The sequence below is a fragment of the Spea bombifrons genome, chromosome 7 (genome assembly GCF_027358695.1).
Source record: "Spea bombifrons isolate aSpeBom1 chromosome 7, aSpeBom1.2.pri, whole genome shotgun sequence".
In the NCBI taxonomy this organism is placed as follows: domain Eukaryota; kingdom Metazoa; phylum Chordata; class Amphibia; order Anura; family Pelobatidae; genus Spea; species Spea bombifrons.
The window spans coordinates 38,210,851-38,224,005 of NC_071093.1; the positions used below are offsets into that span (position 1 = coordinate 38,210,851).

The following is a 13,155-nucleotide window of genomic DNA, read 5'->3' on the forward strand; positions in this document are numbered from 1 at the left end:
AGAGATAGTGCAGTAGTTAGACAAGTAAGATCTAAGGAAGGTAACACAACTTCAGAGGAGAGGGAAAGGTTGAATTGGTGGGTAAGTGACAGACAAAGGGAGGGGGGAGAGAGAGTTTAGCAAGGTGTGATGGGATAGGGTGAGGGGCACAGGTTGTTGGGTGAGCGGAATAAAGAAGAATGTCAAGTTGATACTTTTTTGGGGACAAAAGTAGAGTGGTTAAGTAGGTTAGGTAGTGGTGGTTGGTGTAGATGGATGTTGCAGAGTAGCAGTCTGGAGTTTCAATCTAGTCTTTGAAGTGGCCAGCAAGGTCTTGGGCAGTAAAGGAGGATTGTGGTGTGGGTGCACACAGACAGAGAAGGGAATTAAAGGTGAAAAATAGCATAATTGGAAGAAATGGATGATTTGAGAGTAGAGAAGTAGAGTTGTAGTAAGAGAGGGCAGAATTGTAAGAGTGTAACATAAATATGTAGTGAATAAAGTTCTCAGTAGATTGCAATGTCATTTGTATGCCATGGTTGACATCTTAGTTAGCGGGGATGGCTTTGGGCAACTGGGGCAATGCCATTGAGAGATGAGGAAAGTGTGTTGGGGGTAGAACAGATTCCCGTGGAGCTGAGACTAGGGGAAGGGTATTATTTGGCAGTTATCTATAAATATTAGGGAGGGCGCTGTGTGTTACTTTGCTATGTGGCAGTGTAGGAGAAAAGGTTAGAAGATGGTGGTCAAAAAGAGGGAAGAGAGAGAGATAACTTGTGAGTGTCCTTCAGCATGTGTGGCAAAATGAGTCCATTGGGAAAGACCGAAAGAGGGGGATAGAGAGAGGAGTTTGGAGCTGGAGGAGTTGCAAGAAAAAAGAAGGGGAATTGAGCAGAAAAATAGTCAAACAACTGTGAGCGATAAATCAATGCAATGTCAAGAGAGAGTGGAGAGAAGAGATGGATTGTATGAGCTGCAAAAGAATGGAATGAAAGGCATGGGAGACTCTGTGTTTGCTGAGAGGTGCAGTTAGTGGAGAGAAGGGAGCTTATTCTATCACCTAGGAGTGTGGCTGACATGTAAGACCCCCAAGGATGGTGCAGCAGGATGTGTCAGAGGTTAAAGGCGTGAGAGATAAATAGGTCATGTATGGTAGCCATGTTGTTGCGTCAAAGCGGGCATTGCCACGGAGCACAGTAGGAGGAGGGGTTGTGGTTAGAAATAATAGGTATGAGATTGTTCAGATTTAGGTGGTTGACGGGGGGGGCGACAAATGGAAATATGTGGGGGGCTAGGATTAGGAGAAAAGTCCCCAGAAGATGGAGGAATGTGTTGCAGACCTTGTGAGGTCTATAGGGGAGAGTGTAAAATATACTGTTAGAGTGGACAGGGGGGCAGAAAGAGGGCAGATATGAGATAAGGGGTTAATGGAGCCGAAAAAGAGGTAAATATCAGAAGACAGGCATGATACAAATTATACCAAATAAAAACAAAAATGGCACATAGCTCAGGAATGTCCATACTGGGTTATCCAGCAAGAGCTAATGGTGAATCTGGCACAGAAACAGGAAATAATTCTACAGAAAAGTAGATGAAAATGGGGATCTCTTAGTCCAGTCCGTAAATGTTTCTGCAGATTAAACAGCGTATGCATTGTCCTTTCTCTAGACACCAGGACCATAACCCATTGACATAAACAATGTAGTAGTTAGGCTCAATTTACATCATTTCTTTTACTGGAGCCTTTCCCGATGTAAGTTTGAGTACCTCTTGTAGTGCCAGGCTTCAAAGAGCGCCCTTCTGCACAGAGCCGCTGCTAGAAGGACCCTATAACGGTGCCATACCGGTTTGCTGCAAAATGTAGATTTGAGTAGATCTCTTGCTATTAACTCTCTGGTATGTCCGCCTGGCAGTGCGTAATATTTCATCGAGATTTCTTGCATTGCGATCACACAGTCCATATGCTGAACAGCTCAGCAACATGCCACGGCTGTAATTGAAACATAACCTAAAGCTCAAGATCTGTTCAGGGTTCACATGGCAGCCCTTAACCCATGCAGAGCCAGAGACCAAGATTTGGGGGTTTGGGGTAAAAGAAATCCTTGGCAAAAGGCTTGTGTAAACAAGAACTCACTGTTGCTGATAAACCAAAAACTTGTAAATTAAAACTCAATGCTTCATCAATTTTCACTTAACTAAAGTGTTGTTTTTGCCCTTTGTTATCTGTATTGTCTATTATTCTTTAGTATGTGAGAGGCACTTAAATGTCCAAACAGAATGGTACAAGTACTAGTTAAAAAATTTAAGCCTGCACAAAAGTTCTAATTCCCATCTACAGGTCAAATATAGTATGTGGTTACAGAAAATTATATTATGTTTTTTTTACAGAATATAAGATTATTAAAGGAAGCTGGCCGAAATGTTTGTGTTATTAATCTTATAATAAATTCATGCATTTTTTTAAGTTATATTATTTCTCTGCAGAAATTTAGTGATTAGTGCTGATAATCAATTCATTTATTGTTTATTATTATTAATAATTATTTATTTTGTATTATAGTTGACTTTTTTATATTGTCCCTTTTTTATATGTAAATCACAATTATTATAACACCTTGACAGTTTTAAGTGCTCATTTTAGTTCATCCACAATTTATCACCTTTTTATCTTTTATTTATATTTATTTTTAGCAGGTTAGACCCCATATATTATAAACTCTATAAAAAAAACACTAAAGAATTTTAAAGAATTGTTTTTCAGTTGTTTTGTGTTGTTTACCTAAAATCAGTAGGTGATACTATTCATTTATTTAACTTTGTACCCGAATCAGTGTTCTACAATGTGTTAAAGGATAAACACAAATGCCATGAGAATTTTTTTTTATTTAAAGATATTTTTATTTTTGTTTTTTCCATCTTCCAGCCACAACTTCAACATTGTGATTGGTCAAAATCTTTTAAGTTCCATCCATAAATACTTATGACATAACACCGAATGAACAGAAAATCTGTACATTGTAAGATCTTTCGATAGTCCCAAAAAAGCGTTAACACATTTTACCAATGCCATGAGACAGTATAAAAATGCACAAATAAGGGCCAGCTGTGGATGAGGTGTCGGTTGGGTGAGAAATGAGGGTTCAATCCTTGTCTTTGGTCTTAGGCTGTTTATGCCTTTACCAGAGCCTGGAACTCTGCAGAAAGAAATGGAGAACATGTTGTTAAATACTACTGTTTAGAAATGTTGATTGTTAATACTTCTTGCTTATGAAATCCCATTGATTTGTTTTATTTAACTATTTCTGTTTTAGCTTTGTGGTCAGTACTAGTTCTCCTGGCTTGGCTCTTGGTCTATATATGGTCTACTCTTCAAGTAGTTCGAGGACTGACTGCAAAACCTGCTGCCAGGGCAAATTCCTAGTATAAAAACAGCACCCTCTGCATATTTTGCCTGCCATCCCAACTAGGGTTACTACTAGATGCTCTTGAGTATCAATTATATACAGTAATGATGCAATGATGACTACAATTTGGATTTTTAGCTTGAAATAAGGAATAAACAAATTAAGCGCTCACCATCTACTCCAATTTTGCCATCACCATCGGAGTCACCAGCTGCCAAGAATGCCTTGGTCTCAGCATCACTCAGAGCTCTGGCACCAGACTTGAAGTTCTGGAGGAAAAGCCTAGAAAACAAAATTAATATAAGTAAGGCACTCTATTATAACTTAGAAACTCTAGTATCCATAAATGTATGATAGGATGGTGTCCCTGTTAAATTGTTGGATTACCAAGGGGACCATTATAAATTTGACTGGGCTTACATTTAATGCCAGTAATACCTAGTGAAGGTATGTTGCATATGACCATAGGGTCCAAACCTGGGCTTCCATTTAAATATAATGTTTAAAGTTCAAAGGTGCTTACTGGAGCTCATCTTCCTCAATGTATCCACTCCTGTCCCTGTCAAGGATCTCGAAGACTTTCTTGACCTGGTCAGGGGTTTTTCCAGCCAAACCGACCTTTTGGAAGAAGGTCTTGTATGTAAATGATTCTGTAAATATTTAAAACAAAAAAGAAGATTTACATTTTTAAAACCATGGCAAAGTCAACTGAAGTGAAAAATCATCGAGCACACGTTTTGGATACTTTCTCAAGATTTTCTCAAGCCATTTAGCAAGATACAGTATTTCTGAAGTCATATTTTGGAAATCGTAGATAAAAAGATTGCTTACTTGCTATATAGTTATTTCTATCAATTTATTAAAGTTTGAAAGAAAATGTCACATTTTACAGATTTTTGTTAAAGTCAGTAATTGTTTTTTGATCAATTTTTTTTTTGATCAAGCGGTTTATGTGCTATTATATTAATATTGAATTTGTATGATATTTTGTTTTGCGTTTATATTGAAACATGAAAAAAAGTTAGTTTTTCTTACCCTGTACACAGGTCAGAGCAGCATCAATGTCCTTTGCGGAGAGGATGTCAGTGATAGACATGGTTGTGCTGTTTAAAAAAAAAAAACACCAACATGTTTTTAGACATTTGGTACCAGCTTATATTGTGTTTGCAAGTTTGTTTCGCAGATATGCCAACTACCCAAGTTTACCATCCATTTCCACCACATGCTTAAAAAAACTAGTCTATTGGATCCCCCAAAAAGTCCAAAAACTAATTAAGTCTAATTTTTTAAAAATCTGCTAAATTATTTGCAACCGAAGCTAATGATATGCTGGAGGTGATTTAAAAAAATATAAAACTTCATGTCTTAATTCAAATCTGATGAAGTTGACTCTTCTTCATCTCTTAAATCCAACAGTCACAAGTCTTTAGTTATGTTCTTTATATGTTCCTTTCATTTCGATCTCTTAGTATCCTTCTGCCCTGATGCTCCCTTCTCTTCCATGGTTTCTTGTCTTGCAGTCCCTTAATGAGTTCCCCCTACTCCTCGTTGCCTTGGGTCTGTTCTCCTTACCTTGTAGTGTTCTTGGCTGGTCAAGGAGAGAATCTGCTTGGCAGTGGAGAAGTTGCTGTGTGTCTTCCCTCAGGGCTAGCCCCACTTATATACCTTAAGATGTATACCATATACAGATTTTAGGTCCCAGCGTCACAGATAGGGAATGGTGTCAAATGAACTTGCCTAACTAATCATCTAGCACTATTTTTATCCCAAGAGAATACTCATGATATTTGCAAACGCAATAAGACTAGATGTGCAAAAGAAACCTCAAGTGGATGTGACTTCTTGTACTTTAAGAGGCAAACAAGAACCTCTGCTATCAGAAAGATACAAATGAGTGTTTGTTAAATTATTTCTATCCATATAAACATCGTATGTTACATTTAATGAGAATATTTCAACAGGTACATGGATGAAATTCAAAATAGCGGCATCTGTATTACATCATCATTTAAAATCTTATTTGTGGTTTACAAAAAGATCAGGCCATTAAATGAAAGTTAGAGAGGCAGATCAGGGATGCAATATCTGCCATACCACACTAAAAGGACCAGTGCTAAAAAGAAATGGATTGTTTATTTTATTAAAACACAAATCATTTTCACGATCGTGGTCAAAAACCTTACGGCTAACTAAATAAATAGAATAGTAGGCTTTTATCAGAAATACTCATAAATTGTCTTGTAATTTATTTGCACGCGGGACACGTGAGAGATGCATTCTAATTTTTAATGGGGCTACCAAGCCATCACATTATATAATAAGAAAAATGCATGCGCTAATGTGCTGTAATTAATACAATTTGTCTTTTTTATATATATATATATATATATTCTCCCTTGATAGACAGAGAGTGACGAGTCCAACCCATTGAGTTGGGATTGGCGTGGGAAGGGTTAATGGCGTTTTGCTTCGAGTGCACTCTTTCCATCATTTGGTAACAAATAGCCATGGAGCAGCTGCTTTGGTTAAAGGGTTAAACGGTGTCTGACAGGCAGAGCTGTGAGCCAGCTGAATGTGCAGTCTTCAGCCCCCACTTACAAATCTTGTGTTACATGTTCTCATGTATTCTTTCACAAGTTCCAGGATATATCCAGACCAAAGCAGTTCGGTTTTCTTTACCCCATGATATTCTTTCAGGGGAAAATGTTTTCTACGTGTTGGATCACATTATTTTTTTATAGTTATGGATATTTCGTTTTCTTTAAAGTTCATTATCACAAGAACTTTCAAAACTATTAGTTGGTTGAAAGGAATAATAATTATCTGCTGATGGATCTGCATCTGTCACATCACAGTGCTTGGCTCGATGGACATGGTACGAAGACTTCCAGAACAGATTTAGGTCATCGTAGTGAACCGAGTGGCTTGTGTAGAAGAACTAACATCGTCAAACCCAAAGAAACCATAATAAATCATAAAAATCCAAAAAAGGTCATAGAGCCTTACTTCCAGGAAGAGCATAGACTCTATAATCCTCCTTGAAGGAGTCACATGTCGGTTTATTGCAGGCGTTCTAATCTATTTATGGTACAGCGTTAAAGTCCCAACTCAAAACCTGGGGGGAAAATAGCAATATTTGGTGCTTCGGCAAAAATTAGGGACTGCAGCTACCGAATACATGATGAAAATTGAGCCGCTTGTGCTTCTATCGCAGTATGGTTCCCACGTTTTCCAACTCTTCTTCCTGCTGCGTCTGTTGCATGCGTTAGTTCTGTGATGTTATGATGTCATGGGAACTGAGATTAACATTAATAAAGAGATCTAATTCCCGGGAACTCCTGGAGGTTTAGAGTAGATCTTTTTATTATGACTTTCCAAGAAAAATCTAAATGCTTTAGTAACATGAGATGTATGCCATCGTAAACATAGTTACAGGTTGCAGTAAACAGAGAATATCAATATTCCCGCCATTTCCAGAAAATTATATTCTAGACACATCTAGTGTTACTGCATAGACTGGGCCTAAAATAGTTTTTTAAATCCATGATAACATTTTTTGGTTTATTTGGGGCCGTGTAGGCAGCAAAGTGTCCTCTCTCATAGTTGATGAGTGCAGGATTATCTTTTTGTTGTATTTCTGGAGTAGTAATAGAAAAACATAATTGCTAAAATTCACCAGATTACGATATGGAAAAAAAAATTGGCCAAAAATCTCAAAACCAACTGTTCTGTATAATTTTCAGGCTTTTTTATTTCCAGAGCCTGTCGATCCATTCGATTGTAATGACTGTGGAAGTGCCAAGATAGCGGCAAACGTTATTTCTTTTGGAACTAGAACAGAGCAATGATGCAACACTTAGAATTTATGCATGTGGTCTGTTGACTCCAGGTCACTGCCTTTACACTTTGAGAGCTTTCTCTGAAATGAAGTTTGACACAGTTATTCATAACTCGTGTCGCGGTGATATCATATAACTTGGCTGTAAGACACTCCCCGATTTCATTTTAGCAACGAGTTTTCCTATCCCCTGTGTATACTTGCTGCATTATGTAAAAGGATTTTGAACATTGAAAGGGTTCTTTTAATGTAGATCTGTAGACATTTTGTAAGAGTCGGGCTGTGTATGATGAAGACGCACAGGCTAGGAAACCATGGACTTTGAAATCAATAATACAATCCAGTTGGCTTCCAGTTTTCATAATACATCGCATCCATTCATTAAAGATGTGCAGTAAGGCGAAAAAAATATATAGTCCGCCAAGTTCCGTCCTTATAAGATTAACTAATCACATTAGCGGTATCGTATAAAGCAGTGGTTCTCAACCACCCTAATGCCGTGACCTTTTAATACAGTTCCTTATGTTGTGGTGACCCCCAACCATAAAATTATGTAATTATATATTGTGAAATATGTGTTTTCCGATGGTCTTAGGCGACCCCTGTGAAAGGGTCGTTTGACCCCCAAAGAAGTCGCGACCCGCAGGTTGAGAACCGCTGGTATAAAGACTGAACTTCTGTGACTCTAAAGGTAGTAGGAACAATCCATGGCTCAACCCCTATTTAAGTAAAAAGTACTGATGAATGGCATTCCTAACAATTAAAAGCATCTACACAGCCTGATGTCTCCAAATCCAGAGACCGCGTTCCAGGGTTTACTGCCACCGCTGTAAATATTGCCCCTCGCTGTTTAAGATGGATCTATGACTTCTCTTATATGGCTGATGATAAAATTAGCACCATGAGACATACCCCTCCGGATTGTAATAATGCACCGTAGACCCCCTCACTTCATATGGTTACTATAAATTGACTTTGCCCTGTTTCACCCGTACTTTCCGGGAAAGTGCCGGTTGCCTGGGGTTCCAGACAGGGAAGCCATGTTTAGTCCCATCTACTCCCCACCCAGATCCCATCCACCCCTGCCTTCTTATCATAAGAGGAACAGTCCAGGAACAGTCCATTTAACGGAACAGGAACTGTGTGGAGTTTGTCAGCCGTGTACGCTCTTGCATTGTAAGACACAGTCGGCATGTGGTAACATGTGCTAACAGAAATACCACATACTTCCAGCGTGTGAAAGATTTTAGCTGTCAAGATAATTTTCAAATAAACATCAAGTTTATTAATGGGTTTCATGGTTAAGTGATGCGCCAACCGGCTAACTTTACTGGCGTATAAGGCCATGCAAAGTGGACCTTAAAGAAGCGTTCTACTTTCTACAGTGATACTATTGCAGGTTTAAGTGTGCTATAATTCTTCTTCTTATTATTACATTTTATTTATATAGTACCAAAGTGGGGAAAATGTGGGGTTCAGAGAATGAATGAAGACTTAAATGCGTGAATCCATAGAAATCAAAATGACATACCCAATAAATGAAAAAAGGCCAGTAAATCATTTGGGGACATGGTCATCTTGCCGACGGCTTTAGCCAGTTTTATAATAGTGACCGCGGGTTGTTGCCGGCAAGCTCTGTCACCATGACCTAGCTATAGGTGCTGTGCATTGTCGGGGCTACTCCTTCGATACAAGACAATAAGGATTTTAGTCTTCTCTGTAATACCGCTCATGGCGACGTATCCATTGGTCAGCAGAAGATAATAATATGTATCTAAATGTCTAGGTGTAACCATAGTATCACTCCTCGTAGCACCTCATTCCCCAACCCATCACTCAACATATCCTGGTAATTTAGATGATCCGCTTAATTGCTTTCCTTCCACCTCTGAGGAAGACGAATTTCCAATGGAGGCACAGCTGTGCATAGAGTTTGATTTGAAAGTTGTAAAATGCAACACGATCTTACAACTTAACAGCCATTTGCCTATAAATAACATAACAAGAATGTGTAGTTGATGGATTTAAAGACATTTTTCGTGGCGTGTAAATGAGTGTGTGCACGCTGAGTTCCATATGACATATAATTGGAGCATATTTGGAAAATAGTTTTCTGATACATGTATGTATTTTACAACTATTTCATTTTCTTCGTTCTTTCTTTCTTTCTTTCTTTCTTTCTTTCTTTCTTTCTTTCGGTACAAAATCTTCTTACGCATTAAATGATGCATTATACAGCACCAGCTCAGTCCTTCTTTATCGAATTTATGAGTAGTTATTTTTTTTATTATTTTTCTATTTTTGGAATTTAGCAAAAAAAAAAAATATATATATATATAATAAATTGTTGTTTTGTGTTTGAAGCAATTGGTTTCAGTGAAGCTAGGTTTTGATGGGATATCTGGTATAGAATTTGATGGGAAGAGATTCTCCAAAGCTCAGCATAGGCTACCTGGAGCTCTCCGTCTTCTGGGAGAGTGACTTTGTGTAAGGGTGGGAATTGGCCCCTTCGTGGAGAAAAAAGAAACGCAAGGGAGAAGGGTTTCAGCAGTAGGCTCTGGATCAAACCCAGATACTTCTCACGTATGGACGATGGACTTGGCAGAGTCCAACCAACCTAGAACACAATACTTCTATCAGATTAATGTTTGGAATTCCATTGTATGAAACCTAAGAAGACAGTAACATTTATTTTTTTGCACCAAAACGAAAAAAAACTTGGAGCTGAAAAGAATTTGTCCTGTTGCTTTCCCACGTGAACAAACAGAGGATTATACTTTACGGTGGAACAGCTGTTCATTCCCCAGAGAGGCAAAATGATTCTGCTGGTCTAAGCCTTGAGTATATGAGCTGTGAATAGGCCTGTGAATTATTCAGGTTTTACAGCATTAGTGAACAATTACGAAGCATTCAGGATAGAAAAAAAACAAAAATCCTCGAGTGAGAACTACAAAAATGAACATATTTCAAGTGCGAATGAATGAAATTTCCCATTCAAGCGGATATGTATGGGAAAATAAAACTAAAACAAATTAATCTTATAAACATGTTGTATAGTGGGCTAGGTATATGACATATAGGTAGATTCTTATTTTCTATTGCTGTCCTAAAGTTCTCTCCCTTCTTCTTACTCTTACTAAGACTGCTTGAACCAATCAACAACAATGAGTAACATAGCAATATGGGAGAATACAAATTGAAATACTGTTTCCCAATGGTATACACATTAGGTAGATGTTCGCTACACCATATTCCTTATTCTAATTTATAAACTTACTTAAATTGTGTATTTAATATATGCAACTGTAAAATGTAGGATGTGGAATAAAAAGAGACAGGTTAGGTTTAAATTTCAAAGAGATGACATCATTTTCTATGTTCTATTTTGGTTCTTTGACCATTGATAGCCTCATTAGGTGGAATAAAACGGACTGATATTGCTGTAAGTTATTATAGAAGCTGGCATATCGCCAGCTACATAATACGTACAGTGGCTTCGCATGAGCTATACATAGGGGGGATTTTGTTTGCACTGAGCAAACTGTGACAATACTTTGGGATCTGATTTACAGCTCATTTGGCAGTCTGGATTCCATGGTTTACCAACAAAAACATAAAAGAAACACATGTCCCAAGGCTTATCTTATTTCAAAATAGTTGTAAAAATCATCGTCAGCGTAAATTTAACCTTTCATTAGACGCCGATCGGATTCAACTTGTTGAATGCTTTTGGACCAGGAAAAAGGTTGTATTGGTAATGCAGCTGTTGGAAACCGCATCTCCTAACATGCCCAACTATCCAGAATATACGCATTCCTTTTAGTCCCATAGGCCCTTCGCTGGACTTTATCGCTAAATTTAAATAACCATAGCTGAAGATCGTCAATATGAGTTGGCGGTGAGTCGTGTCAAAATATTTTATGACTTCCTGACCCCAAAAAGAGTCAGAATTCTATTAGCGGCCCCTTAAACATTCTAACCAACATTTTAAATGGGCAACTTTTATGTTAGGGGCGGGGTTTGGGGTGGGGTTAGGGGTGTGGTTTTACCAAGACTTATTATGTAATATATTGATAGTTTTTTTTATATAAGGTGATAAGATATACAGGAAATCATCTCAATAAATGTATTCTCATATGATTATGTTAATTCCGCCCCTCAATTTCCCCTTTCCTTATATTGATATGTAGCTACAAATAAAGTAATATTTTTGCTCGTTGTCATTTTGTTACATTAAAGATAGTTCAATAGTGTTCCTTTTTTATAGGAAAACATCTAAACCTAGCACTGTGGAGTTTGTACATTCAGCAGTACTAGGAGTGATCTACATTTAGTTATAAAACTGTTAAATTCAGCAGAGTAGGTAGAACGGTTAAGTTGTAACGCGCATTACTAATGGTAGGACACCCATAAAAATATGTCCGAATACATTAACGCAACCGAGAAACGACAGTAAAAGAGCCCAGTAGATGAAGATGGGTTTGTAACGTAATACTCCAGTAAGAGAGCCAACAAATACAAGATCATGGAATAATAAAAATGGATTGCCTTTTAATTTATAAGCTGCTGAGATTCAAGCTTAGGGTGAGAGCCGGGAAATGCCAACTTTGTGACCTACTAGGATGGGTAACAATCCAAGTGTCTATGTAAAACATTTCGCAAACTGAGAGGCCAAGGCTGAAGGCAGAGATGTATCTTGGCATGGTCCATTGGGGTGTCCCCATAGAGGCTTTCCCCAAGGTTATTTTGGTAAACATGAAGTCTTAAAGCTGCAATACGTTCTTGATTCGTTCCTCATCTTTATTGGATACTCATGTTTTTACAATGATGCATATTATATAACTGTATCAGAGCCCAGAGGACTGTATCTAGTAGTAGCAGCTAGACTAAAATTAAAAGGACGACCAGACTAGCATAGACAAAAAATTGTAATGACTTCCAGATTATCATGGACAAGAATGCTTGATGGCTGTTCTAAAAGATGACCCCTGTCATCGGTTTTATAATTGGGGTGGGTGGTGAAATACAAGAGGACAGATAAAAGGAGACTCCATTGTCTGGTGGATACAGCTTGATAGCACAATAATGGTCCGATGCGCAAAGCTCCTTTAGCAGTTCCTTTGTTAAAATGCAAGTTAAGTGATACAAAATATATTGAGTAGTTACTTTTATATAGATTATATATATATATATAATCTTAATTCGGAATTCTTCTTTACGTCCAAGATGATCTTGCTGTCACGTAGAAGGTTTTACTGTGAAGCACTCCCAGACAATTATTTATCATCTGCACTCTCAGTCGGATTGATGGGTTAATGTTGACAAGGAGGTGACATCGATATCACCCCCAGGCCTAAGATCGTTCCGGGTATATCATTTTTATATTGGGCAATTGAGTTCCTTCAGGCTGAAATTACACTGTGTTGACTGCGGAGTTCTACCAAGTTCTATATATATTTGTGGGTGTCCTCGGGTTTAGGCGTGCTAGACATATACATTTGGCTTGAGTAGGAACATACTTTTTTATTAATTTTTGGCTTTGACTAGATAGGGTAGAGATTGCCATGTTGGACCAAAGTCCAATAAAATGGAAACATGAATGTTCTTATTCTCACTCCAGTTTCTGTTGGTTCCAAGTTCAGCTTATTGTTCACTTTCCAACAAAGTAAAACTTAGCATGCTAAAAGCCAGCTGCACGGCTTATTCGTCTTCATTCCTGCTGATGTTTTTCGGATCTCATCAACAAAAATTCCTTTCTACTGATTAATTTGGGACTATTTTAAGTTGAGTAATGAATTTGACAATTCAGCGTGTCCTCTACCGTTTCATCCACTAAGGAAATTCCAGTCTGGATTTGCTGGATCAGATATCCTGCACCTCAGCTGACTGAAAACCTCTGTCCCTGTTGTAGCTCAGCCATATGAGTCTAGAAAA

At 38.0% G+C, this 13,155-nt stretch overlaps 1 protein-coding gene across 1 annotated transcript; it reads right to left on the reverse strand.

The window, feature by feature from the left end:
- Nucleotides 1-2,853: 2,853 nt before the first annotated feature.
- On the reverse strand, nucleotides 2,854-5,045 carry LOC128501845 (parvalbumin beta-like). Its single transcript, XM_053471486.1, has 5 exons — nucleotides 4,956-5,045; nucleotides 4,419-4,486; nucleotides 3,907-4,033; nucleotides 3,556-3,665; nucleotides 2,854-3,173 (listed from the first exon to the last, which is right to left on the reverse strand). The coding sequence occupies exons 2-5, from the start codon at nucleotides 4,477-4,479 to the stop codon at nucleotides 3,148-3,150; spliced, it is 324 nt and encodes a 107-aa protein (XP_053327461.1). The 5' UTR covers nucleotides 4,480-4,486; nucleotides 4,956-5,045; the 3' UTR covers nucleotides 2,854-3,147.
- Between the last annotated feature and the right edge of the window lie 8,110 nt (nucleotides 5,046-13,155).